Raw genomic sequence first — 25,082 nt, 5'->3', positions numbered from 1 at the left:
GGTTGATCAGACTTGATTTAAGTCTAAATTAAATTAAAGTAACTAAATTAGGACATATATATGTCACTCCCCGCCCCCAAAAAAATAAGTGAGACACGTGAAAAAAATGGTGAATCTTTTCATTTCATTTTAGGACCAACGACTGCAAACTGAGCCACCCCCGCCCGTCCTGTACTCCACTGCGTCAGAGAAATGACGTTGTGGGTGGGGAGGGGGGGAGAGAGTGAGAGGGGTGGGGGGACTCACCCGTCACCAAGACTAAAAGGGCGAGCGCGCCGGACCCCGGCAAGTAAGGTAAGAACCGCATCATCTTCTAATTGATGGGCGATGTTGCATGGTGAAGTAATAGCTAACTGCGAGATATTTGCTCGTCGCTTTTGGAGCGAATGAAGACAGCGTCCCGTACCAAGCCCAGCCCAGCCCAGCCCACACTAACCCCCCATCCAGTCCACTCCACTTGCTTTATCATGCTGCAGCTGTGCGCCTGCGTTGCAGTGCTGTACTTTGCAGTGCTGTTACTTTGCTGTGCTGGGGTGTTTTCTGCTGCAGGATGAAAGCATCGTGCAATTATTTGCATTCCAAGCCGGTTAGACAAATAAAAACTCATGCATAAAAAATAGTGATAATAATCTGTCGTGATTTAGCGGCGATTATCATCATTCGGTTGAATCAGCGTTGCCCTGATTGGTCATTTGTACGACTGTTACGTCTCTTTACTGTGAAGCACTTTGTGACTTTATGTCTGTGAAAAGCGCTACACGAATTGTCCCGTCCACTTTAGGTGGCTTCTTTTTTTTTTTTTTTTTCTAGGCCTGGTTTGGTTTAACACGTTCTGTTGTCGCAAAGTGTTTGAGCCGAAGACCAACAGTCACTAGAATTCATATGCACGTTCCCACTCTGGTCCACTTGGACTTGTGAAAATATATCAATTAAGCGTTCTGCACAAAAATGTGTGTATAATAATAATAATATTAATAATAATAATTAAAAAAAATATATATATATATATATAGTGCGTGTGTATATATGTAGATATATATAGATAAATATCTATGAGCTTTGAGTTTTCCCACTTCAGCAGTGTAAGCGCACCCCCTCGAACCCGCCCCTCGAGCATACGTACACACTGACCCACATCGTCTGACTGAAAACAGAGCACATTCTCTTAATCTCTTTTTCTCAATCCCTGGCTGAAGCGTTGCCATGGCCACCCTCACTTAACAGATGGTGGGTCAAAAGAAAGGCATCCACAAAATCTTTTTTTTTTTTTTTTAATATCAGATTATGTGACTTTGGAGATGATCTGAGGTCATTTATGTTGCTGATCAATAAGACATGGGACTTTTGCCGGTGCTCACGGGCATAACAAAAGCGTTATCCGTGTCATCACAGATTCGTTGACATGACAAGCATGCAGCAGGAGGGGGTGGAGGCGGAGTCTGTCCCAGAACTGGCCCCACAGGTAAAAAGAGATGATGCCTTGTCGTGGGCGCAGCAGAAATGTGATGTCACTTTTCACCCACTCAGTTCGGGAAGGGCGAGCTGTCCTACGACCGAGGCCTCTCCCTGGCAACTGATCAGAGCGCCGCCTCCACCCCAGTCAGAAGGTCTCTGAGCTTCCGGACCATGCAGACCAAAGTCACCCTGCTGGATGGCTCCGTCTTCAGCTGCACGTTGGAGGTGAGAGCAGCACATCCATCGCGTGACCTCGTAGCGAGCCCCGTCTTGGGTCCTCCTCACAAACACCGGTGCACTGGTCTGTTTGTGTTGGGCGTCTGCTGGTTGTCTGCTCGTTGACGACCTTTGCCATTTGCCGCGTGTACAGAAACGTGCTCGTGGTCTTCAGCTGTTGGACAAGGTCTGCGAGCATGTCAACCTGCTGGAGCGAGACTACTTTGCCTTGTCGTTCAAAGACGCCGACAACAACAAGGTACGCCCGCCCCGCCCCACCTTGCCCCCGTGACCTCTGAACTCTGTCTCCTAGAACTGGTTGGATCCCGGGAAGGAGATGAAGAAACAGCTCCGAGGTGAGCGAGTCTCTGGTGGGCGGAGCATAAGACTTTGTAGGACTTGGTGGAGTCAACTGCGCGTGTGTGTGTGTATGTGTTGGCAGGTGTCCCCTGGAATTTCTCCTTCAATGTCAAGTTTTACCCCCCTGACCCTGCCCAGCTCTCTGAGGACATCACCAGGTAGGTTGATTGGTCTGTCAAAAAGTGAGTATAAAGAAACGAGTGTGTTTCCAGAGTCTCCATCCCCTTGGAGTTGAAGAGGCGTGCCGCCGTGCCCGCTCGCTTGGCTAGCAAGAGCGAGCCAAAAACACAACGGGGGGTGCTGAGAGATGAGGTGACTGTGTGGACTTTGCGGGCAGGTACTTCCTGTGCCTGCAGCTCAGGCAGGACGTGGCCTCGGGCCGACTCCCGTGTTCCTTGGCCACTCACGCCGTCCTGGGCTCCTACACCGTCCAGTCAGAGCTGGGGGACTACGACGCGGGTGAGACACGCCCCCACTTGACCCGCCCTGCCCATCCTTCATCCCATTTTTCTCTTCAGATGAATGTGGCTCCGACTACGTGAGCGAGCTTTGCTTGGCTCCCAACCAAAGCAAGCAATTGGAGGAGAAGATCATGGAGCTCCACAAGAGCTACAGGTTGAAATGCAAATCGCACGTCGCGACATCACAGTAGCGTCAACGTGTGCTTGTCGTCTTTAGAGGAATGACACCGGCTGAAGCCGAGATGCTTTTCCTGGAAACTGTCAAGAAACTTTCCATGTATGGAGTTGACCTTCATCACGCCAGGGTAAACACAAGCAGATTCAATATTTTTTTGCACACACTTGATGACACGTAGGCGTTCCCAATCAAATGGCTCCAGAGACGTAACCAAATGCCGCTCTCAAACCAGTCACCCATACATGATCCGCTTCCCGCCCAGAGTCGATGATGTCCACTGGTTTTTCCATCGTGTCAATGGAGCGACGCCCCTGAGCGTTTGTTTTTCCGCTTTGCTCCCGAGCCTCCTGTTCCTCTTTGCCGAAAGCAAAAGTTTGCCTAAAGTTTCCCCCCCGAAGACGTTTTCCTCGCGCTCACACAGAGAGAGAGACTGTTTCCCCATTTCTGATGTGGTGAACGGGCTTTTTCTTTGTCTTGTCTTTGAACGGACTAGATGGTAGGAAGCCGCTTTGCTTGCTTGTCTTCAGGTCTTTCCGAGGTAAGCCGGCGTGATATTTGTCCACCGCTTTGACTCGTTGCTTCTTTTTACGTGGAAAAACCGGCCGGCTTGCCAAAAGCCCCGCTTGACCGCCATGTGCGTGTGCTGGCAGGACTCTGAAGACGTGGCCATCATGCTGGGTGTGTGCGCTGGCGGCCTGCTGGTCTACAGGGACCGGCTGAGGATCAACAGGTTTTCATGGCCAAAGATCCTCAAGATCTCCTACAAAAGAAACAATTTCTACATCAAGATCCGCCCTGAAGAGGTAACCTGGACCGCTCATCCACTGCACAATGAAGATAACTCCTTTCCATGTGTACAGTTTGAACAGTTTGAATCGACCATCGCCTTCAAGTTGCTCAACCACAGGGCGGCCAAAAGATTGTGGAAAGTTTGTGTGGAGCATCACTCCTTCTTCAGGTAAGCAGAGCGGGGTTTGCCTCCAAGATGACGAGCAATGCCCAATGTATCTCCTCACACCACCCACCTTCTCTGCCTTTCAGACTCATTTCTCCAGAAGAACCTCCCAAACGTTTTCTCACTCTCGGTTCCAAGTTCCACTACAGCGGTCGCACTCAAATCCAGAGCCGCAGGGCCAGTTCTCAAATTTGCAGACCTGCGCCCCATTTCCCACGATGCATCAGCAAGAGGAACTTGCTGAGTCGCAGCCTGGATGGAGGTATGGTGGCGAGCGACACTGTGGTCCACACTTCTCTTACCAATGTGTCAGTCGACAGAAAAATCCATCCCGTTACGGATCATGTGGAGATCTCGTTAGCGCTGGTTCGCCGCTCAGGTTTTTGGAATCCACTTTTTTGAATCTGTGTCAGTGATCAGAGTTTTGATTGATCCTCAGCGCCAAGTGACACGGCTACATCCTCTCTCAATGGCTCTCCAGCCATCACTGGAAACGCATATGCAGGTAGAGCAGATGCTGTCAATCAAGCACCAGAACTGGGCTATGATTGGCCAGTGGCGTGTTTCCTTATTAAGCTTCTGATTGGCTGCAGGAAACCAGCTGTCAGCTCCACATGGGGCCACGCCTTTTTTTTTCCTTCACCCGCTCAAGACCTTTTTTTTTTGTCTTTTCTGTGTGGCTGTTGGATGTTCTATTTGCTGTACGGCACAAACACGAAAGTATTATTTTGCGGGAGTCCTAACTGTGAAGGAAGATTCGCTGATGTCATCTAACGATCTGATTGGGGGACGCCGCGCGACACATTGCCACGACGAGATCTCGTCTCCTCTGGCATGTGTTTGCGGGGTCTCTGCGTGAAAGCCGGTGCCTAAATTGCGGCAAAGTGGAGGCAGAGTTCGAGGAAATGCTCGAGCGCATCCTGCACGGCCGGATGGGACTGAAGCAAATTGGCTGCCGCCCTAGCTGCCGCTTTGCATGTGTCCTGAAAGACAGATGGCTTGATGTTGCTATGGATACAGCTGGGACAGCTAACCATGTCTGTGTGTGTAGACATGGGAACAGGCCTGTATATGGTGTCCAAAGCTGTCACTGTCAGTGACCTCATCACCACGGTGACGCCTGAGAAGAGGAGGGAGGAGCATATTGACGAAGCACCCAATCAGGAGGGAGCTTTTAGATCAAGTGAGTGAAAATGAGTGAAACAAAGCAACATGTTTCTTTTCTCATTTCAACTTTTTCTTCTATGCTAGTTGAGGAGGTCCAGGTGAAGGTTGAGCGCGAGGTAGAGCAGCAAGAAGCTGAGCAAGAACCTGAGCAAGAACCTGAGCAAGAAGCTGTGCAAGAAGCTGCGCAAGAAGCTGTGCAAGAAGCTGTGCAAGAAGCTGAGGAAGAAGCTGAGGAAGAAGCTGCACAAGAAGCTGAGAAAGAAGCTGAGCAAGAACCTGAGCAAGAAGCTGAGCAAGAGGCGGAGGAGAGCAAAGTAACGGAGGCGTCGGAAAGTCCACTGACTCCCGAGCAAGTCGAAGACAAACTTGAAAATGTTCGTATCTCCACTTGGAGGGTATCGTATCGGGCAAGAGTCTAAGCCACGCACGGGGAGCTGCCGCCGTGGCAAATACTCAACTTCATTCATGTGTGTCTTCAGACAGAGCTGACAGAGACGGTGGATGGAGACCTGACAGGAACTGAGGTGAGATGATGATGATAACAAGGAGCTGGAGCTGACTCATGTGTGGAAGAAACCCTAACCTCTCTTTCTGTGTGCCAGTCCGAGCAAGAAGATTTGTTTAAAAGCAGTCAGGTAAAACGGTGGCTGACTATCTCTCGAAGTTTCTTGATCTTTGTGTTGAGCGGTATTCTGCCGGCAGGAAATCATCTCAAGCCCGGTGAAGGCTGAGAAGAATGTGAGCACCATCAGTGACCTGCGGCGCTCGTTCTTAGAGGGAGGGGCGCCAAAGGTAGGGCTGAGCGAGTGGGAAAAGCGCTTGGCGGGTTCGCCCGTTCGACGACTTGATGACTCGCCGATGATTGAACCTTTGGATGCGGACGAGGTGAGGCTCATTGTCAGGGGCGCGAAGCTCTGAGCAGATACCAAATCCATTTACTTGTGTCTGTGTGTGTGTGTGTGAGAGCAGCCGCCTCCGTTGGACGAAATGTCTCCTGAGCTGAACGCTTTGCTCAAGTCGGCCCAAAAGGCAAAAACCTTCAGAGAGGAAAATCTCCTGCAGGTGTTTGTGAGCACTTACCTCGCCGTCCGTTCCTTTTCGAACACCAACTGTCTCCTTGCTTCTTTCAGACTTCAGAGCGGGTCCATACCATTGTGGTGGTGTCGGGGGAGGAGGAGAAGGAGTCAATGTGGCAGGTAGCACCACAAGGTTTTCTGGGCGCACCTCCGTGCGATCCCCCACCGCCCCCGCCGGGGGCTTCCATCATTCATCCCGATGACGCCGCCGCCAAGGCCATCGTCAGCGATGCAATCAGAGATGCTCTGTGGTTCGAGCGGCGGAATAAGTTTGGTGACGACGACGACGACGAGTCGAGTAGCCAGGAAAGTGACGATGATATTAGTCAGACTAGCCAAGATGCTATCAGTGTGTTAGCGCGGGAAGTTGTGGATGAGGTCATGGCGACTGGAGTCAGACAGGCTCAAAGTCTACAAGTTGCGACTTCAGATAGCAAGGCTAACATCAGGCCCAGTTCTGTTCCCGCAATGAGTTCATCCGAGGAGGACGAGGAACAAAGTGGCCGGGGGACTCGTTTGCCTTCCCCAGGTCTACCGCTCCACAACTGCCAAGACTCAACCGACGAGGGGCCACCTTGCATCCTCGACAACCAGGACAAGGCTGGAAAAACTCTGCAAGAGGTAACGTCAATGTGCAGCGACTGGTCCCACAAACCTGTCCCACCCACATCAAGAAATTCCTGGAGAAACCATCCCCATTGAAGACTGATCCAGTCCCTGTGTAACCAGTCCTTTCCGAAACACTTGAAAGCAGTTCCTCTGAACCCTTCTCCCTGTAAACCATTTCCACTGAAACCCGACCACGTCAAAGTCCATTCGGTGGACGACTTCCATCTGAACCGTCCCCACACGTCTCCTTCGATGTCTTGAGCCTAACTCCCCCAAATCAGGACGGAAAGGCCGATTGGTTGGAAGGGTCAAAGTTTGCTTGAAAGTGAAAGTTTTTCGTGGTTGATGTGTCTTTGTCAGGTGGATCCCATGGTGACGAAGGCTTGTGTGTTTGAAGCTCCAGGGGTGAGGACACTTTCCATGACATTCCCACTTTTGGGAAAACTATTGTAGGTAATGGTTAGCTGCGGCAGGGAAGGAATGTTCTTAATCCCCCAAAGCGGACAGTCTCATTGGAATGGAAGGTGACGACAATATTGGTGAAGGCCGGAAAGTAGTTGGTAGACAAACCGACGGTCGGAGAGCTACGAGCTTGACCTGGGATCGTTTGCTCCTATTTCAGAGGCGAGCGGACGCAGACGGCGATGTCCGACTGGCACTGCCGCTGACTTCGCAGAGCTTCACCGTAGAGTCGTCCAGTACCACCCACGTTACCAAGGTCAAGAAAAAACTTGACAGTCCAGCAGCCCAACGTCACCTCACTTCATGTGCTCTCTCTCTGTTGTCAGATGATAAATCGAGGGATTTCGGAAAGCAGGATTGAGAAGAGAATCGTGATTTCCGGAGACACGGGGTTGGACCGCGATCAGGTAAAAACACCGGGAGTGTCTTGAGGAGCACACGCTAATTAGCATAGCCACTCATGTCACGGCCCTTTGTATTTTTCAGGAAACTTAAAGACCTGAACGACACCATGAAACCAAATCCAACATTGACTCCGCACCGCAGCTTGACCTCATGCCCTCGTAGCTAGCAGACAAGCCGATTGAAGTATTTGAGCAACTTTTACTCTGCCATCTTGATTACTCGCGACCAAATCTGTCACCATTTTAGGTTCACCGCATGAATTCAAATGGTTCACTCATTCAGTCCTCGCCATCTGGATTGAACTTTAAATAAAAAAAAAAAAGGAGGGTCGCTATACAAACTAATATGGCAGTTTGGCGAGCTAGTGTTGACAACTCCCGTTCACGCACCAGCCCATCCATCCCATTTACTTTCAGCAAGTCCTTCAGTCTGCAGTAGTGATGCCAGCATGCTAAACATGCTGTTTATTTGCTTACATGCTTAATATTTGTTGACTTTACGACACTTTTACTCCTTAAGCACGTCAATACTCGTGAAGACATCGTTTGATTGTATTCTGCCTCATTATTTTGACACTTTTCCACATATGTTGTTCTCGTATCTATTATTTATTATCCCTAAAAGCACCTGCTCTGTATAATGACATTTCGACCAAAACTTGACTGGCATAAATAAATCACGATGGCATCATTACGTGTCGTTTTTTTTTTTTTTTTAATATAATTTTCCGTGAGAGCCATACCATTAAAAAAAAAAAAACGATAGGCTAAATATAATTAAATGCATGTATTTTAATTAAGACCAACGATTTTTTGAGTGTACTGATGTATTCCTTTTAAGAACATTTTTATATTGAAGCCTCAGGGAAAAAAACTCACCATAAATGAGACTTCTGGGGCTGCATCGTTTTGCTAATGGCTTTGTGGTCCGGTTGAGCTTCATGTAGGCATAATGGCCCGATCGTGAACGGTTCTTGCTGACAGAGGCATGTCAGTATCTTTTCTTTATCCGTGAAAAAAGTTCAAATAGTTCATTAGCCACATCAAGCATAAATGTTTTGAAATACTCACCAACCGTGAATGGCTTTCCGTTCCTCACAATTGCTAATGCGCCGGCTAAACTAGCTGAATTAAAGTCACCTTGTCTGGTCATACACGGAATTGCTGTTGACTAGCTTGGACGTACAAATGCGAATTCTTCAGTCCACTCACTCTGAAATGTTCGGTAATCGTCATTTTTATTTCTCTTCGCCATCTTTCTTGCTTGCCTGACAAGCTAGCTAGCTGAAATTTTAAATAAAGCGGATGCAATTTTACCTCTCACGACCCCGTCGGCACCGTATTGTCCAATAAAAATCGCGCTTTTTTTTTGTCCGACCTGGCGTCACCCTTCTGTACACCTAACGGCAGCTGTGATTGGCTGATATGACGCAACCGTGGAAAACAGATGGGATGGATTGCAAACGTGATCATATTTTATATTTTGAAAGCTAATTTAACATTTTGATTTCAGTAGGTCTATTTTTCTACTTTGGTAATCTAACAATATTATTTATGACTTTAATTGTGTAAACAAATGTCAGGTTTGTCCGTGACGCACTCACCAAAAGAGCCATAGGTTCCCGACCCCTGTTGTAAAGCGAAAGCAGACTTTTGCAGATCTTTATTTGCCAAAGGAAAAATAAACCGTGACCATTTGAAGTGCAGCTAGGCAGCAGGACACGAGCCTGGGGTGACCCCCAATGAGAAGTGGGCCTGGCTCATGTCTAGAGGTCTGCTGACGTGCGACTTGATGAGATGAACGTTCTTCAGACAACCTCTAAAGCCCGTCTTGACGGACAGGCAATTCTGTTTCATTCCGTCTGCGACAGACCAAAAAAGTCTCATGGGGCATTTCCTCCTTGACCAGCCAAGATGCACTGTCAGCGTGTCAAACTCACCTGGGTACCCGCCCACGAATACGGGATTATTGGTCTCGGCAGAGGTGGATTGTGGGTAGGGGTTGTTGACGGAATTGTCACGCCCGTCAACACTCAGGCTCAGGCTGTGTTTGGTCTTCCTGGCCAGCAGGCGGTGCCAGCGTCCGTCACACAGTGCGGGGCCGCCAGAGGCGACCCGTACTCTGCCCGCCCCGTTATTCACGTTAAACACCACCTGAGAGCAATACAAAATAGTGCAAGAAGTTCAAGTGGCAGCCAGTATTTCACTTAGTACCCTTACCTGTCCTTTGATCATCTCCAGTCCAATGGCGTCAACCTTGGCGCTGCTGATACCAAGCAAGACGCCTTCCGATTGGCTGGTACGAAACTCCAGAGACACCGACATGTCAGAGCCCACCTTATATCCGTCCCGCACTGAACACACAATGTTGCACACGTGAATGATTTCACGTCGGCTCGCTTACACTTTAATGAGCATGACTCACTCAGTGCGGCGTATCCGCTGCCGTTGAAGTAACTTCCCGCCTCCTCCTCAGTGAAACAGGAAGTGATGTCATGTTGTGAGGCCGGTTGAGAGAGATCCAGCGTGACGCCGTTCACAGTCACAGAGTGAAGACAACCTCGGAGGCTTGTCACCTGACACGGGCACATTGACTTTCCGTTACGAGGCTTCTTCTTCGGGTGTCCTCGGCTCTTACATTTATTCTTGGGGTGATGTGCGCCGGAGGTAGTCCGCCCAGGTACAATCTGCCGTGGACATTCAGCTGGTTCCCTCTGAGCGTTGTCGAGTCGGCAGCCGAGCCGTCCACAGAGACCGAAAGCTGGCGCCGACTGACGTCGGCGGTGATCTGGGACACGAGCAGCGTGGTCACGTGCGCGTTTATGTTTTCGATACGCCGTGTGAACCTGCTTTCACTCACCGTGTGCCACTTTCCGTCATTCACCGCAACGGAGGAGGTGACGGTGGCGACGCCCTTCCCGAGGTCCGCCGACATCAGCGCCCGCCCGGCTGCCAGCCGCAGGACGGCAAAGTTCAGCTGGTTGTCGTCGGTCAGGAGCAGCAGCAAACCGTTTTGAGCTCGAGTTCGAAGCGACAGGCGCACGGACACGCTGGTGAGAACGGTACGTAAGCGCAAGCCCCGACTCTGAAGCCCCGGGCGAAGTGACACCAACTCACCGCTTGCGGACGGCGACTGGCCGGATGGCAAAAGTCATGTGACTTCGCGGCGATGAACCAAAGTGAGCTGCCGTGGGCAGGAATCGCAAGTCTGACTCGGGCGTACACTACGACACAGGTCATAGGTCAGGTCACCTGCACCATCCCAAGCGTCATGGTGTTTGCAGAGCAATTACCGTGAGGTGCAAAGGCGTCGGCTGGGCAGGCGGGACAGCGGCTGACAGGTGGGAAGGCTTCAGAGTAGCTTCGGCATCCTCCTCTTCTGGAAGCACCGCCCCGCTGGTTTTCTCCTCCAGGAGGCAGCTGTCAAGCGCCGCCCCCTTGTACCTGACAGCCGACGACAGGTCGATGAACCTATCGGAGAGAGCCGATTCATCAAGTCGATGCCAATCATTCATCCGTGATGTATATTGAAGGTTGCGTGTGCGCATAAGACTGACTGGGTGCCGAGCACCAGGTGCTGTATGCAGCCTCTGAACATCTTGGATAGCTTCTGTAATCTGATTGGCAACTGCGACTCATCCCCCGAAGGAAGTCCTCCAATGAAAAAAGAGGCCGTGGCGAGCCCGGGGAACCTGCCCGGCAACAGCGAGGCCGATTTGACGTGGCTCTCATCGACTTGGATGGAAAGAGACCTGAGAGACGGTGGGACGTCAGATGGGTGAGGCCGCTGAGTTTCTCTTGCTGTTGCTAACCCTTACACTTACTTCCTATTAACGTTAACAATGACCGAGTGTTTTGACCCGTCGGTGAGGGATCCGCCTTCGGCCGCTGTGACTGCCACTCGCTGACCGTCCGCACCTATCTCCCCGAGCTCCGCCTCCAAAGACCCATGGAGCAGGTAGACACACAGGAAGTGCTGCAGCGAATCGAGGGTCAGTCCCGCAAAGGTTTGAAAAAACATCAGACCTTGGGGAGAACCCTACCCGTCGCTGGGCGTGGTCATCGGTGAAGGCGGCCAACAGGATTCCCGATTGGTTGTTCGATTTGAAGGAGAAGAGAAACTCCGCCTCCTGAGCGAGCGGACGTGGAGCAATCTGGATGAAGCCCGCGCTCAACATGGACACACTCCGCACGGCCTGAAGCACAACATCTTCGAGTCAAGATGCGTCAACAAAAGGAACGAGGTCAGAACCTTCTGTGCGTGCGTGCGTGCACCTCAAGAATGCAGCCTTTCCTGACTCCATAGGCATCTCTCAGCAGGTCAAAGTTCAACCTTGCAATCTCGACGTTTTTGATGCAACCGACGTAGGATCTGGAGACCACCTGTCGCCTGGCGAGGGGATTCACAAGTGCGAGGCGGTGATGTCACTTCCTCTTGCAGGTGACCCACCGACATCGGGCGGCTCCAAACCTGATTGGTCGGGAAGCGGGAAGTCCACCGATGTAGATGGGGTCGTGGTCAGAACGATTGAGATCGGACGCAGTTCCCGGTGACTCCGCCTCCAACACTTCTTTCTCTGATGATTGGTCAGCTGCCATGATTGACATGTAACCTAAACACACACACACCAATCAGAAGTGTGAAATATGTCAAGCGGCAGTCGGTGGGGCGGGCCGGGGCTTACCTTTGCGCCGGTTTCTTTGCAGCGTGACCTTGTACCACATGCCGGTGTTGTACTTCCTACTGGAGGTTAGGACCAGAGGACCAGACCCGAGGTCAAAGGTCAGACGGACGCAGCCCTCCACCAGCTCAATGGACAGGAAGTCCCTCTGAAGTGGACAGGAAGACATTAAAGCCAAATTCACAATGAGTGTCTGCGTGCGTGGCGGCCATACTGTGTTGTTGGAGGCCAGGTACAAGAGCAATCCGCCTGGCGACAGCGTTTTGAACAATAAGACGATGGATGTGGATGTGGCTCGCAGAGACTTTTGGACCAAGGAGAATCCGGACCCGTCAAAGTGGAAAGCCGTCTCCTCCGCCTGCGGGCTGAAACGCCACTTTGTGTGAGCTTCAACACGCAAGTGTGCATGGGCGTGTGCGCGCACACCTGCTGAAGCAGCCTCCACATCGCCCTTGTTGCCCAATGTAGTTCCACAGGCCGACGTTTTTCTCGTCTAGCGACGCTTCGCCCACGCAGCCCCTAAAGGTAGTCCACTGCAACGCGGCCGGCCTCTGCCATCACGCGCGTGCTGTTAACGTACGAATGCACACTTGCGCGCACACGCCTGCTACGCGTGTTACCCGTGTGCCGTTCGCCAGCCCTCCGATATGGACCACCGTGGCGTTGTCAATGTGGAGAATCCGGGCTGGTCCAGGTGACGCCGCCGTCACCGTTTGTGATGGCGCCGCCTCCAGCTGATGCACCGACAGGAATCCACGAGAGCCCAGCCTACGAGACAGTAGCTGCGATTAGCAATGCAGCGCTCTCGTCATCACCGAAGAGCGGACGCGATTCGGTACCGTGTAGCATTGATGATGGTCCATTTGTTGTTCGCGATGTCCAGTCCCGGATATTCCAGCCTGGTGCTGCCAGAGCCGACGTCCCAGAGCAGAGAAACTTTGCCATTGTGCATTTCCGCGGCGAGGAACTCCACCTGGATGCCCGTGGATAGCGACATGGCCTGAATGCCACCGTGTGTGCGAGCGTTTGTGTGTGCGTCCGTACCGTTGTCTCGCTGCCCAGATAGAAGAGCAGATTATTTGGTCTCTCGGTCTTCAAGGTCAGAATCAAGGTGTTAAAGTTGCTGGATTGACTTTGGGGTCGGTAGGAACGGACGCAGTCGCCATCTGCCTGCACCGCCACCTTAATCTGATGACATGACAGAAGCGGCGTCACATGACACCACGCATCGCTCAATGGCGTCAAAAGCAAAAGGACGTACCGACGCCGCTTGTCTTCTGGCCTGCTCGATGAGCACTCGGATGTCTGACAGGTTCCTGCGTAGACTTTCTCCCAGCACGCTCAGCGGCTTTATTTTGTCACTCAAATGCTGTACGCGATGCTCCGCCTCCTCCAGTTTCCGCCACGCCTCATCGGCTAAACGAGGACAAAGCGTCATCTCGACATGATCCATCATCCACTGAGAGCTTCAACCAACCTGTGGTGTGCGTGCGCATCATCAGCCGATTGGTCTCTGCCACGCTTTGGTTGCTTTTGTCCACCACAGAAGAAGAATCCTGCAGCTGCTCTTTGAGGGAGTAGAGTTGCTGCAGCGCCTCCTGCAGGCTGGAGCGCGCAAGCGCGACCTGCGACCGGGTATCCTGCGGCTGCTGCGACCCTGAGAAGTCCACACAGAATGGATATGCTGAAATATCGCGGTGTCACGCCAAATCACAAGTCAGCCGTCTCACCGTTAAAGAGACTCTGCAGCTCTCTGATTGGCTGACGGAGGAGGACGCCGTTGTCGTGCAAACTTTTCCTCAGAATTCGCTGTCTCACGATCACGCCGGACACCATCAGACCGATATCTGGAGAGCAGACGCTCATTTTCCAACCCGTTTGCAAGGAAAGACATTGTGACGGGCAAACGCACCTTCGGCTGTCTTGTTGATCGCTCGACTCTCGCGGAGCACAGCAAAAATTCCGCTCATCCCGGCCCCGCCCTCCGCTGAGAGGAATTGCTGTGCTTGGTCGGTCTAACACATGCATTGATTGGGTCAGTGACATTTTTGACTCCTTGAAAACTAAGTCCATGGGTAAATTCTCACCATATTGACAGCAAGGCCGGCGGACTTCCAAGCATCCGAGGCAATTCGGCGAGCCTTGTTGACGCCGTTTGCGACATCGGCATCCAGCAGCACCAATCCGCTGCTGTTTCTAGAAGAGTTCCACACCGACGACAGAGCACTAACATGGGGAAGAGAAAAAAAAAACTGAACGGTGAAGTAGAGGCAGGTGAGTCTCACAGTTACCTGTGTAAAGAGAGGACGTGGCTGTCAAGCAGCTGGGCGTGGCTCTCCGCTTGGTAGACTCTTTCCAGCGAATCGGTGCTCTTCAGTCCCATGACGAGAGCCTCCACTTTTCGCCTCAGCAGAGGACGCCATTGATCCAGCTCGCCTCCCAGTGTGTCTGCTTGCTTCTCGCACGGCGGCAACATAAAGGTTAGCATTAGCTTCTCCAGAATATCGCTTAGCAAGAAGATGTCTTACGGCAGTGACGTTGGCGAACGCCTCCATCAGGTTGACCACGTCATTTAGCAGGAGCTGGCTGGCTTCCATCACATCCTCCACGCACATGTGTGCAAAACTGACGTTCTGGTAGGCTGCCTGACATGGGCACACACACATGCACAGTACTTTTGACTGTGTATGTGTGTGTGTGAGTGTGTGTGTGTGTACCTGATAGCGGGCACGCAGAGTGTTAGTGGCGTTTATAACGAGGTGCGTTTGTTCGTTATCTTTTGCAGCATCTTGCAGGCGTGTTTGCAATTCTCGCAACTTTTGCGCCTGAGCGGTGAGGCTGGTGACGAGGAGGCGGAGCCTGTTGCCTGTGCCGGGAAGGAAGTGGTGTTGGAGCGACTCCAGGAGAGACTCTGACAAACTGAAGGAAAGGGTCAAAGGTGAAGCAGCATGGGGCTCTCTCAGTCACAGGGCGAGAGTGCGGCGGCATATGTGAACGAAGATATACCTGAGCTCAAGACGTGCCGAGCTGGCGGGAGCGCTCAGATTGACAGCTCGCATGCTTTCCATCGTGAAGACCATCTGGTCCAGGAGGCGTGTCCGATCGGCCGTTTCGAGCCCCTCCTCGGCGCCCCGATTCAGTTGCTCCGCCTCCCCGGCAAGTGCTGCACCCGTCACAAGTCAGCGAGTTGGAGGAGGCTGCGATGATGAAGGTGGCTCACCTTCAATCCGGTCTTGAACGCGCTCAATCTTTTCCATCATTTGACCCGCGAGTGACAAGCTGTCGTTGGCTGCCACCCCCGCTTGCTCCCACTCCCGTGACACATTCGTGGCCTGTCAATCAGATCAAAAGCTTGGACTCTTTCTCACGCTTCATTGGCAGAGATGGTCACGTAACCTAAGCATACCTGCTTTATCAAAATGCCGAGGTCAGAGGTCAGCTGTGTGGAGTCTTCTTCCACTGCGTGCAATGGCACCTCCAAAGACGTGCGTTCTGAAAATAACAGCTGACAGACGAGGCGGTTCAAAAACACCGAAAGGCAAACCATCTATCTGTACCGGCGACATCCAAATAGGGACACGGGAAAAGCCTCGCCTTTTGTCTTGACCTACCTGCATTTCGCTGATCCGCTTATCGAGCACCGCCAGCTGGCGGTAGGACGTCACGGCGGCACTGCTGATGTTGATGGCTGCCAATTGCGCGAGCATTCGGTCCAAGTCGTCCAGGAGAGCGCCGGCACAGCCGTCGTCACAGGCTGGACGCAAACCACACCAGATGATGGCGACGTCTGCTTACACAGTCGTGTGTTTTCGGGACACTCACACAAGCACTGGCCTCCCTCTAAGACGTGTCGCTCATCACATTGGTCGCACGTTGGACCCTTGAACCCGGCTTTGCACCGGCACCGGCCGCTCAGCTGCTCGCACAGAGGATGCAGGGACCCCCACGTGCTACAGCCGCACGGGGTGCATGCCCCCCCCAGCAATGAGGGGTTGCCGTAGTAACCCAGAGAGCACCTGCATTGTGACGAGGAGATTCTTCAACGGGACTATACCAGTGGACCTGCTGGCTGGACGTACTGGACGGGACCAGAAGTGGTCTCATCTCGGATCGGGACTTACCGCTCGCAGTAGCGCCCCTCATATCCCGTCAGACAGGAAGTGCAGTGAAAGTCTCCAAGCGTTCCCTCGGAAACACACGTGGGACTGAAACTACACGAGGCGTCCGCTGTTGTTATTTGCGTCCGTGAATGAGCGGTTGACCCCACCAAGGGTTGTTCACCTGTTGTCCACTCGGGGGCAAGCGCACGGTGAGCAGTCGTCTACGGAGCCGCTGACGTTCCCGTAATAGCCCGGAGAGCACAACTCACAGTTGCTCCCTTCGGTGTGATGCTGGCACTCCTGCGAGACAAAGGAGCCGATGAAACCCGCCCTCGGGTTGCTTGGATCGGCGCGGCGCCCGCTCACCTGGCAGTGGCCGCTGTGTGTGTCGCAACTGCTGCTATGGTTGTTGCAGCGACACGCCACGCAGGGTCGCACAAACGCAGACTTGCGGGCCTGTGGCGGCAATTCTGACAGCGGCTGGTGGAAGAAACCCGGCGCGCATTCCTACGGGCCGGCAAAGATCAATAAAGGAGGTTCCCCGCAGTTACCGCGGCGACAAAAGCACCCCACTTTACCTGGCAGGACGTTCCGGCATAACCCGGCGGACAGACACACGACTCAATCAGTCTGGCCGTGCCCGACTCGCCGGCTTCCCGTTCTTCCCGTGCCGTTTCCATAGTGATGTTTGAGATCCTTGAGGGGCTTTTCGTCAGTCACCCAATCGCAGCGCGCTGGTCGAGATGGCCACTCACCTGCTCTGTTGCAGTCGCGTCCCGTAGGAAGCCTTGACCAGAATGTACTGCAAGTCGCCGAGCACCGAGAGGAAGTCGCTGTGACTGACCGCCTTGTCGGACACCGAGTTGAAATACCTCCACTTGTGCTGTGGATCACACACGCAGAAGAACGCTGTAGGTACGTAATCCGGTCTGGAGTGGCAGCAAGCTAGCCAGTACCTCTGTCAGCCTGATGTCATGCTGGGTTCTGATGCCGCTGTCAGGGGCGGGTATGTCAGTGTAGATGAGCAGCTTCCTCAAGGCTCCTCCCCTCATCAGCACTTGAGGCTCCTGATCGGCCAGCCCTCTTACCTCCTCCGCATAGAAGGTCACGACATAGGACAGCACACCGCCATACGACAGCAGCTGAAAACACGTTCACATGTTGAGATGTCTCAAGGAGCGAACCTGAGGCAGAAGATAAGACAGAGTTGTGTTTACCTGCTGGCCTTCAAATTGGGGGGGCAGCTTCCAGTAAAGAGGAGCGTTCAGTCCGCTCCTGTTCAAGTGGTGGCTGTCCAGCACTATGTCCCCGCCCTGCTGGTAGACTCCAGTCGTGACACCCTCCAGGTTTGACTGGCTGACCAAGGGTAGCGGCAGAGCTGGAGGGCCGGCCAACGTGATCTATAGCAACACGCCGCGCCCACATGTGAGGAAGCAAGCGCCTTTTGGATTGAGCCTTGACCTTTGAGGTCTACTCACAGGAGCTCTGGCGAGGCCGGTGTGCTCCTGGCATTCGCGACTGAGTCCTGAACAGAAGCACGGAGAGCAGCCGTCCGGATTTGCTGACGACAGCGCAAAGAAACCCGAAATGCACTTGTGGCAGCGTTGCCCCGAAACGGCCGCCTAAAAACACACAGGCATACGCTCAGTCCGCATGTTGTGATACCGTTTTCAGAAGCACGCGTGCGTTACCTTGCACACACACTGGCCGCTGTTTTGGCAGTTGCACACGCCGAGCGTCTGATTGCACGAGTCCTCTTGGGTTCCGACCGGGTCGCAGCCGCACGGCAAGCACGCTGGGTAACCATAGTGACCGGGAGCGCATAGGTCACATGACCTGCCAGAGAATCCCACTCTGCACAGACACTGGCCATCGGTCAGATTGCACTGAGAGGCGGAGCTTCCCTCTGGGCTGCAGTTGCAAAGCTGAAAGGATGGAGGAGATCAGGATCACGTACCGAGAGCGTGGGCGTGCGCGCGGGTACCTTGCAGCCCGTGATGGGATGGTGACCCCAGTATCCCGCCTCGCAGGTGTCGCAGGTGTCGCCCTCTGTGTGTGGGGGGCAGATGCACTCCCCAGTTTGGTGGTGGCAGTTCCCGCCCGTGTGTTTGCAGTTGCACGCTGGGCGAAGACAAAGAAGGCAGCGTGGGGCATAAGAAGACCGAGGCGAGTGAGCCACGCTTACCTTTGCAGCCGTTGGCATGGAAATCAAAGTAACCGCGGCTACAGCGGTCACATTTATCTCCGTCGACACCAAGCGTGCATTGGCAGCGGCCATCCGCGTCACAGGACTCCTCCAAAGACCCCCTGGGGTCACAGCCGCAGGCCAGGCAGCCCTGGCCATCCTGCGATGCAAAGAAGCCCGGCTGCAGCCGAGCGTCACGTTACTCGGAAGCCATTGATCGGAAAGCGCGCAAAGGAATCTTGTCCAACCTGGCAACGGTCGCACGCCCGTCCCGTCGCATTGTCTCGACATTGGCATTGGCCCGATGCGACATCGCAGACGCTTGACAAAGATCCGACGACGTGGCAGGCGCACTCTATCAAGAGGGAACATCCGATAAGTGGTCTCTCAACTCTCAGGTTCCAAACTCAAAGCAGCCAGCGAGTTCAAGCCTCGTTCGTCTCTGCTGTTATTTTAGCCATGCCGATGTCTACATGGGGGGTTCCGGTGTTAAGGTGCCACCCATTATTCAAATTAGCTAGCAACTGGCTGGTTGGTCAAGAGAGCAGAAGATGAAGAAAAGAGCAACGCGTGACAGCATATCAAAGGGGTCAAAGGTCAGCTGTAATCCGGATTCAGGGAGCTCAACATTCCTCCGGAATCACACCTCGGCAATTCTTTCGGTGCACGGCGTCGCCATAGAAACCCTCGGCGCAGACCTCACAGTGCCGCCCGGCCGTGTTGTTGCGGCAACGGAGGCACTCCCCGTTGACGGCGTCACAATGGCCCGCCTCCTCGGTGTCCACGTTGTCATTGCATTGGCAGCGTACGCAGGACCCGCCCACTACCTGCGGGTTTCCGTAGAAACCGTCGGAACACCTGGCAACGTGAAGACAAGGTGTCACGCTGCAGTCCCGCTTCAGCTGCACACATGCATTCTCCTTACTTGTGACACGTGCTCCCGGTGTAGCCTTCCTGACACTGGTCACACTTCACCAGTCCAAAAGCATCCAGGGAGCACGTCAGGCTGAAACTGCCACGCAAGGTAGATTTGGACTTTTGCTATTCTTCACGGTTGGGCTCAAAGAGAGCAAGCGACGAGACCCACCTGTTGGACGCCTCCGTCAAGGGACACGCGCAACGCCGACAGTCATCCGCTGTGCCCTCGGTGGCATCGCCGTAGAAACCGGGGAGGCACTGATCGCAGTGGGGACCCGTCGTATGATGGCGACAGCCCTGAGCGACAGATGGATGCCGCTTGTCTCGCGAGAAGAATACCAAGGAAACGGTCACGGAGTGCAACTCACCAAACACACGCCGGCGAAATCGCAGTCGGAGGCGTGGTCATTGCATTCGCACGGCATACAGTTCCCTCCGAACAAAACTCCAGCCACCCTGTAAAAGCCCGGGAGGCACGACTGGGGGCGCAGAAAGACTCAGATCGAGGGCCCTCTTCCCAGCACGCAAGCTAGCGAGTCATGAGCTCACCTCACAGGAAGTTCCGCTGTAGCCCCAGGGACATTCGCACGTTTCCACGGCAACTGCCCGGACACCAGACACAGACCGAGAGTCGGCCACATCGAGGGACGCCGAGACGAGGCTGAGGAGAAGCGAAAGAGGGGAAAAGCGTTGATAGACAGGGTGGCCGCGCGCACGGGCGAAGGGCCCTCGCGGCCTGACGAGTCCTCACCGCACATCTCCGCCCGCAGAGGCATTGAGGTGAACTCTGACCCTCAGCGACGTCACCTCAGCCAAGACGGACAGCAGGTCGTCACGGCTCACCGGGTCGCCCGATTGCTGGTCTACAAATTGATCGGGGAGCATGTGGACGGCGACGGAGCGCTTGGCCGACGGCGAGAGGACCAGGACGCGAGGCGACGACAGCCGGAGCGCTCGCCCGTTGCCCTGCAGAGGGCGAGAAATTGCATCACCCTGCTCCGCCCTCCCAGTCTCACCGCTTTATTTGAGCTACCTGAACGATGACGTCGGTGCTGGCCGGGACAAAGTTGTTGTCCAGTGAGCCGCCATAAGCGACAGAATAATTCAGGAGACCACCGTAGGACGACAGCTGAAAAAAGGAGACGTGGTGTCACGCTGTCCAAACGAGGACCGACGCGGGACGACTGGCTACCTTGTTGCCGAGGAAACTGTCGGGCGCCTCCCACTGCAGCTCTTGTGGTTGACCATGGCTGGAGGAGAGGTCGCCGGAGGCGGGAAGTTGGTGAGTCAGGTTGGTGTGGACAGAAGAGGAAGGGTGGAGCCAAGCGCCCGCCGAAACCACCTGCAACAAGTTGACAGACAAGTTGTCGTGGCAGTAAACTACTTTTTGTTTTGTCTGGAGTTTTGTTTTTTCAGGGTGGCTTTTTTTTGTCTTTTTATTCAATTTGGTGAACGAAAATGCTTTGTCAATTTTAGTAGGAATTATTTGGTCGACTAAAACGTGTACCTGCGCGGCCATCCAAGTGGAGCTTTCGCAGACGTCCGACACGCCGAAGCAAAAGCAGTCGGTGCAGCCCAGCGGATTGGCAGCTTGGAGGTTGTAGAATCCCGATTTGCACAAGTCGCAGTGGAGCCCCGCCACATTGGCCTGAAGGGGAGCAAAAGTTGAAAAAGGTGTCGGGCGCCACCTCGGCCATCCGACCTACTTTGCAAACGCAATCGTCGTCACATGGGTCGCCGTTCACGCTGCCCGCCGTGTTGCACTCGCAGCGAGTGCAAAGGGGAAAATCTCGGAATCCAAAGGCACAGTGGTCACACCTCCGGCCCGCGAACCCCTCCTTACATGCACACTGGCCCGCGCTGGCGCCTGGAGCACATGCACACCGACACAAACGTGGTTAGTGGCTCCATTTCTGACGCCAGGTGGGCCTCGCACCCGCAGAAATGATCAATGATGATCAATCTTGGTGGCAAAAGCAGCAAGTCACCCGGCCAAGTACCGTCTCTGGTGCAGATGGAAGACCTCGCACCTCGCGGGTCACAATCACATTCCAGGCACGGCCACTCGGAATAAGGAGAAACCTAAAGTAGGAAGTGTGCGTCGTGAGCGGCTGCAGGTTGGTGCGCCGCGGGCGCCGCTTCGCTCTTACCCGCTCGGGTCTGTAGTAACGCTCGGCGCAAGTCTCGCAGTTGACTCCGGCCGTGTTCTGCCGACACTCAACGCAGACTCCGCCTCCACGACGAACGCCGCCCATGTCCACGCTCAAGCCGAGATCGGCGACCGTTTGATTGTAGACGCAGTCGCTTGCTTTGTTGTGACAGTTGCACTCTGATTGGCAGGTGCACAAAGAAATTGTTAAATTGTTAACCACAAGCAACATGAAAGTTCAGGAAGACGCGGCACGGAATGCAAAGTTGCACTGTTTTGTTCTTACTTTCACATGTGTTTCCCACAGAGATAGTTCCCGGTTGCCATGGTTGCTGGTGGTATCCGGGGCAACAGTGGTCGCAGCTCACTCCGCAAGTGTTGTGTTCGCACACACACTGTAGTTTCTGCACACACACGCGTTTGACTAAACTTCTCAGAGAGTCAGTGGCAACGAGAGCACGGTGTCACCTTGGTCACAGGATCCAGAGGACAGCTTCGGGCGTGTCCGTAGCAGATGCACATCCCCCCCACTGAGATGTCTTTGATGGAGTAATAATACTGCGGGAAGAAAACACCAGTTGAAAAGAGCACCGGGGCGTACGTCATGCTCGGACGACGCTGGCCGTACTCGGCGGGTTACGATGGGGTCGACGTCTCGAGGGTCGTGCACGCTCAGAGTCATCAAGTCGGCGTTGAGCGTCCGGATTCGCTGGAAGCGAAGTCGGATGAAACGGGCCGAGGTGAAATTCAAGAGTTCGGAGGTCAAATCATCCGCACCGGGTCGACTGTTGATCAGCGATGTGTGGATCTGAGAGAGACAAGAAATGGAGCTGCTCCGACTGAATAAGATGGGGCGGCCGAGTGGGCGGGCAGGTTCACCTCTCCGTGCTCTAACGGCTCCAGCCTGGAGTAGTAGGACGTGCAGATGACCTCCGTGTCACCTTTGTAGGTCGGCGCTCCAAGCCTGGGTGCCACGTTGTAACGAGACAAGCACTCCGAGTCGCTGATGGCGTAAAATTGCCACGGCTCGAAGGTGACGCCATCCACCGAGCGCTCCAGGATCCAGTTCCCTGCCGGAAAAGACTACGCTTGGACCTCCCGTCTCGCCATTTGACCCGAGTTTGTCGAGCAGAGGAAAACGCACTGACCCGGTCGGGGAGAGTTGGCTGCCTTGATGATGATGTAAGCCACTTGGAAGACCTGCAAAGAGCGGACGAGACTCAGGAACCGCGAACGAGGAGACGCGCCAAAGGTGATGTGCCCGGCCGCGGTCCGCGCCGCACCTGTTTCAAATCCAGCGTGATGGTGACCCAGTGGAATTGGCGCCCGTTCTTGATGCTCGGACTCTGCCACCATCGGTTGGTTCCGTCGATGGCGTTGGTGATGGGATGGCGTTCTGGACAAAGTGGCAAAAGGAACTTCGTTTCCAAAGCGAGAATCGCGAGCTCTCGGCTGCTTCCGTACCTCCAAGCAGAAGGGAATTGCCATCACACTTGGGGCAGTGAGGGTTCTTGATCAAGCGCCCGGGCACGTGCTCCACCAGTTTGCAGTAAACTTCCGCTCGCGGCTCTCCACAGGTGGCGTTGCTGCTGATCTTGGCATTAGTGGCCAGGTTCAAAATGGCCGGGAACAGACCTGCAAGGCAAGATCGCAATGGCTCAGGTTCATCCGAGAAACTTGACCCAAACGATTGGAACAAAGTTCAACAGAAGGAATAAAATTTCACAAGGCCAATATTTTGAAAGGACTTTTTTGTCAAAACCGAGACGCAGCTGGATCTTGCTTCTCCGGAGCTAAAGTTTTAAAGATTCCCTTGCCTCAAGGTTTCTGCACAATCTTGACATTGCAGAAAAAAGCGGAGCGCAGGTGCCAAAATAAGCTGATAAAAGCCAGACGACACTCGACCGTCTTGTGGGCACAGCTGTGAAGGTGCGAGATCATCAACCGGGTGGGCTCACTCCCTCTCTCTCGCGCACTCACACTGAGGAGCCTTGCGAGGGGGCAAACACACTTTTGTTTGGTATGTTTGTGTGCGGGGGAGGGCGAGTGCTAACACTAATTGTCAGCCACACACAGATGCAGTGTGTGTTTCCCTGCAGGGGATAAATTGTGGTTCTGGAAAGGCGTAAAATGACTCTCACATGTTTGTTTGGATATTTCGAGTTGTGGCATTCGCGAGGTCGAGCGCAAGGCGAGTGACCGTGAGAGCGCATCTCCGAGACTAAACGTGGAGCTGCACGTTCCTTGTCAAGGTTACAGGTGGTGAGCCACTTTTTGAACTTTTGGCTCACGCACGCGGCAATTAAGCTCTTTCTTTGGACCTCCATGCGCCGCATTTAAAGCGTGTCGGCGATCCGGTCAAGACGGACTTCGATATCGACGGCGCTAACATTTTGCGAGCTCTTGATGACATTTCTGCGTTTCTATGACAATGAGAAAAAGTCTCACCTCGCTGCTGGGAAGCCGTTTGCTGCATCAGCAGCATCAACACGAGCAGGTTCATCGGGAAAGTCACGCCGACTTGAGTCAGAGTCAGAGTGGAATGCGCGCCGGCCGGCCCCGCTTCAAGAATGTGTTGCTGCGGGCTCTGGGCCGCATCCCAATGTGATTTCATTCATTCTCTTGCCGCGGGGGGAGGGGAGGACCGTACCACTCCCCGGGGGAAAAGGGGCCGGCTCTTCATTTCCGAACAAATCTGCACTCGACCCGCATTTCATCACCTTTGCATATTTAAGACGGACTCTTGCAGGTCATTGTTGAATGCATGACTTTGTTGCCTTGACTTGCTTGTCCAAGAAATCATTTCTGTATGTGAAACACACAAAGCAGAAAAAAAAAAAAAAAAAAGCATTTGATGGAGTTAACGAGATGACAACTACTATTGTTACTCAGATTTACTCAAGTCATTCGTTTAGCTTTTGTGACATGCACTTTTGTTTCGGCTACATTCTCCAAGTGAGTGCAGATTCATGTCTGAGAAAGTGTGGTGGTGGTCTTTGTGGGATGAGGGTGGGGGTCCTCTGGCCTGGCAAGCTAGACCCACTCAGCATTGAGTTCCTCTCCTCTCTCCGTCCATTCAACTCAAACTATTTTGTGGGGGTTGGGTGCCTGGTTTTACTTGGAAGTGATGAACAGCGGCGCCCCCTACTGGTAGCAGGCAAACTTTAAAATACAAATACCAACTGCAATGAAAATGTACACATATGTGAACAAATATAAAATGCCGCACGGTATATAAGTGTTCCCACTGATAGTAAAATTGTGTAAAGCGTAATTGTTTGGCGTTGTTGTCCCTAATTTGTGTCCGTGATTGTTCATGTGGCAATTACGTTTAACACTAGAGCAGCATTTTTAATATAGTGAAAAAGACTGGCTGTGGTAACTAAAAAAAAATCGGCAAATGTTTCATTCTTATATATTTGGACACACAATGTCGACAGATATCAGTTAAACCCTGTCAAATGTTATTTGTCTCGAAAATGGTGCTTACCTCCTTTCCCACTGCTGATCCCGCATTGGAGGCGATTGTCAACAACAAAGATGGCTGATTTGTTGTTCTCATTTATCAAAACAAATTTCCTCCAACAAACCTTCTTCACAATTTTCTTAATTTATATAAATCAAGAAATATTGTATCTTCAAAGCATTTCATTAATTTCACCGAATAACTTTATGCAGGTGGATAACGGTATGTCTTCACGCAGT

At 53.2% G+C, this 25,082-nt stretch overlaps 2 protein-coding genes across 7 annotated transcripts; one reads left to right on the top strand and one right to left on the bottom strand.

Moving 5' to 3' along the window:
* Positions 1–204: 204 nt before the first annotated feature.
* On the top strand, positions 205–8,037 carry LOC125985787 (protein 4.1). Of its 6 annotated transcripts, XM_049748903.1 has the most exons (25): positions 205–294; positions 1,393–1,462; positions 1,528–1,680; positions 1,826–1,930; positions 1,985–2,027; positions 2,114–2,189; positions 2,369–2,490; positions 2,550–2,646; positions 2,710–2,797; positions 3,164–3,208; positions 3,321–3,473; positions 3,531–3,628; positions 3,712–3,887; positions 4,065–4,130; positions 4,677–4,808; positions 4,877–5,166; positions 5,272–5,316; positions 5,395–5,427; positions 5,495–5,677; positions 5,762–5,854; positions 5,923–6,489; positions 6,838–6,882; positions 7,100–7,195; positions 7,266–7,346; positions 7,426–8,037. In XM_049748903.1, exons 2-25 carry the CDS (start codon positions 1,403–1,405, stop codon positions 7,432–7,434), a joined length of 2,856 nt encoding a protein of 951 aa, XP_049604860.1. In that variant the 5' UTR covers positions 205–294; positions 1,393–1,402; the 3' UTR covers positions 7,435–8,037. The 6 variants fall into 6 exon arrangements, with proteins under 6 accessions (XP_049604860.1, XP_049604861.1, XP_049604864.1 ...); XM_049748904.1 differs by lacking the exon at positions 3,164–3,208; XM_049748907.1 differs by lacking the exon at positions 4,065–4,130.
* Positions 8,038–8,991: 954 nt separating this feature from the next.
* lama1 (laminin, alpha 1) lies at positions 8,992–24,917 on the bottom strand. The gene is made up of 65 exons (XM_049748881.2): positions 24,868–24,917; positions 23,826–24,182; positions 22,842–23,012; positions 22,661–22,773; positions 22,526–22,577; positions 22,257–22,447; positions 22,006–22,185; positions 21,846–21,935; positions 21,664–21,781; positions 21,379–21,557; positions 21,229–21,310; positions 20,935–21,095; positions 20,736–20,876; positions 20,421–20,570; positions 20,262–20,357; positions 19,980–20,194; positions 19,778–19,889; positions 19,597–19,707; positions 19,398–19,525; positions 19,236–19,322; positions 18,957–19,168; positions 18,559–18,665; positions 18,311–18,491; positions 18,110–18,246; positions 17,817–18,050; positions 17,604–17,747; positions 17,343–17,525; positions 17,082–17,267; positions 16,881–17,008; positions 16,704–16,821; positions 16,492–16,632; positions 16,307–16,425; positions 16,147–16,236; positions 15,848–16,041; positions 15,637–15,779; positions 15,432–15,530; positions 15,246–15,357; positions 15,032–15,188; positions 14,743–14,944; positions 14,554–14,670; positions 14,317–14,480; positions 14,113–14,251; positions 13,938–14,040; positions 13,756–13,872; positions 13,503–13,682; positions 13,287–13,441; positions 13,070–13,213; positions 12,865–12,998; positions 12,646–12,793; positions 12,452–12,576; positions 12,240–12,390; positions 12,029–12,173; positions 11,815–11,956; positions 11,619–11,733; positions 11,387–11,539; positions 11,168–11,319; positions 10,901–11,095; positions 10,637–10,814; positions 10,461–10,567; positions 10,204–10,393; positions 9,982–10,131; positions 9,769–9,919; positions 9,564–9,697; positions 9,284–9,497; positions 8,992–9,205 (listed from the first exon to the last, which is right to left on the bottom strand). Exons 2-65 carry the CDS (start codon positions 23,989–23,991, stop codon positions 9,051–9,053), a joined length of 9,288 nt encoding a protein of 3,095 aa, XP_049604838.1. The 5' UTR covers positions 23,992–24,182; positions 24,868–24,917; the 3' UTR covers positions 8,992–9,050.
* Between the last annotated feature and the right edge of the window lie 165 nt (positions 24,918–25,082).

Source organism: Syngnathus scovelli, chromosome 18, assembly GCF_024217435.2.
Source record: "Syngnathus scovelli strain Florida chromosome 18, RoL_Ssco_1.2, whole genome shotgun sequence".
In the NCBI taxonomy this organism is placed as follows: domain Eukaryota; kingdom Metazoa; phylum Chordata; class Actinopteri; order Syngnathiformes; family Syngnathidae; genus Syngnathus; species Syngnathus scovelli.
The sequence above is the reverse complement of the archived record's forward strand: the minus strand, read 5'-3'. Positions and strand labels throughout refer to the sequence as shown.

Coding starts and splice junctions, on each gene's coding strand:
- LOC125985787 (XM_049748903.1), top strand. CDS start 1,403: ATGACAAGCATGCAGCAGGAGGGGGTGGAGGCGGAGTCTGTCCCAGAA. Junction 2,647..2,709: donor GAGCTCCACAAGAGCTACAG/GTTGAAATGCAA, acceptor TGTCGTCTTTAG/AGGAATGACACCGGCTGAAG. Junction 3,209..3,320: donor TGTCTTCAGGTCTTTCCGAG/GTAAGCCGGCGT, acceptor GTGTGCTGGCAG/GACTCTGAAGACGTGGCCAT.
- lama1 (XM_049748881.2), bottom strand. CDS start 23,991: ATGAAATCACATTGGGATGCGGCCCAGAGCCCGCAGCAACACATTCTT. Junction 20,877..20,934: donor ACGACGATTGCGTTTGCAAA/GTAGGTCGGATG, acceptor GCTCCCCTTCAG/GCCAATGTGGCGGGGCTCCA. Junction 16,426..16,491: donor CACACAGCGGCCACTGCCAG/GTGAGCGGGCGC, acceptor TTTGTCTCGCAG/GAGTGCCAGCATCACACCGA.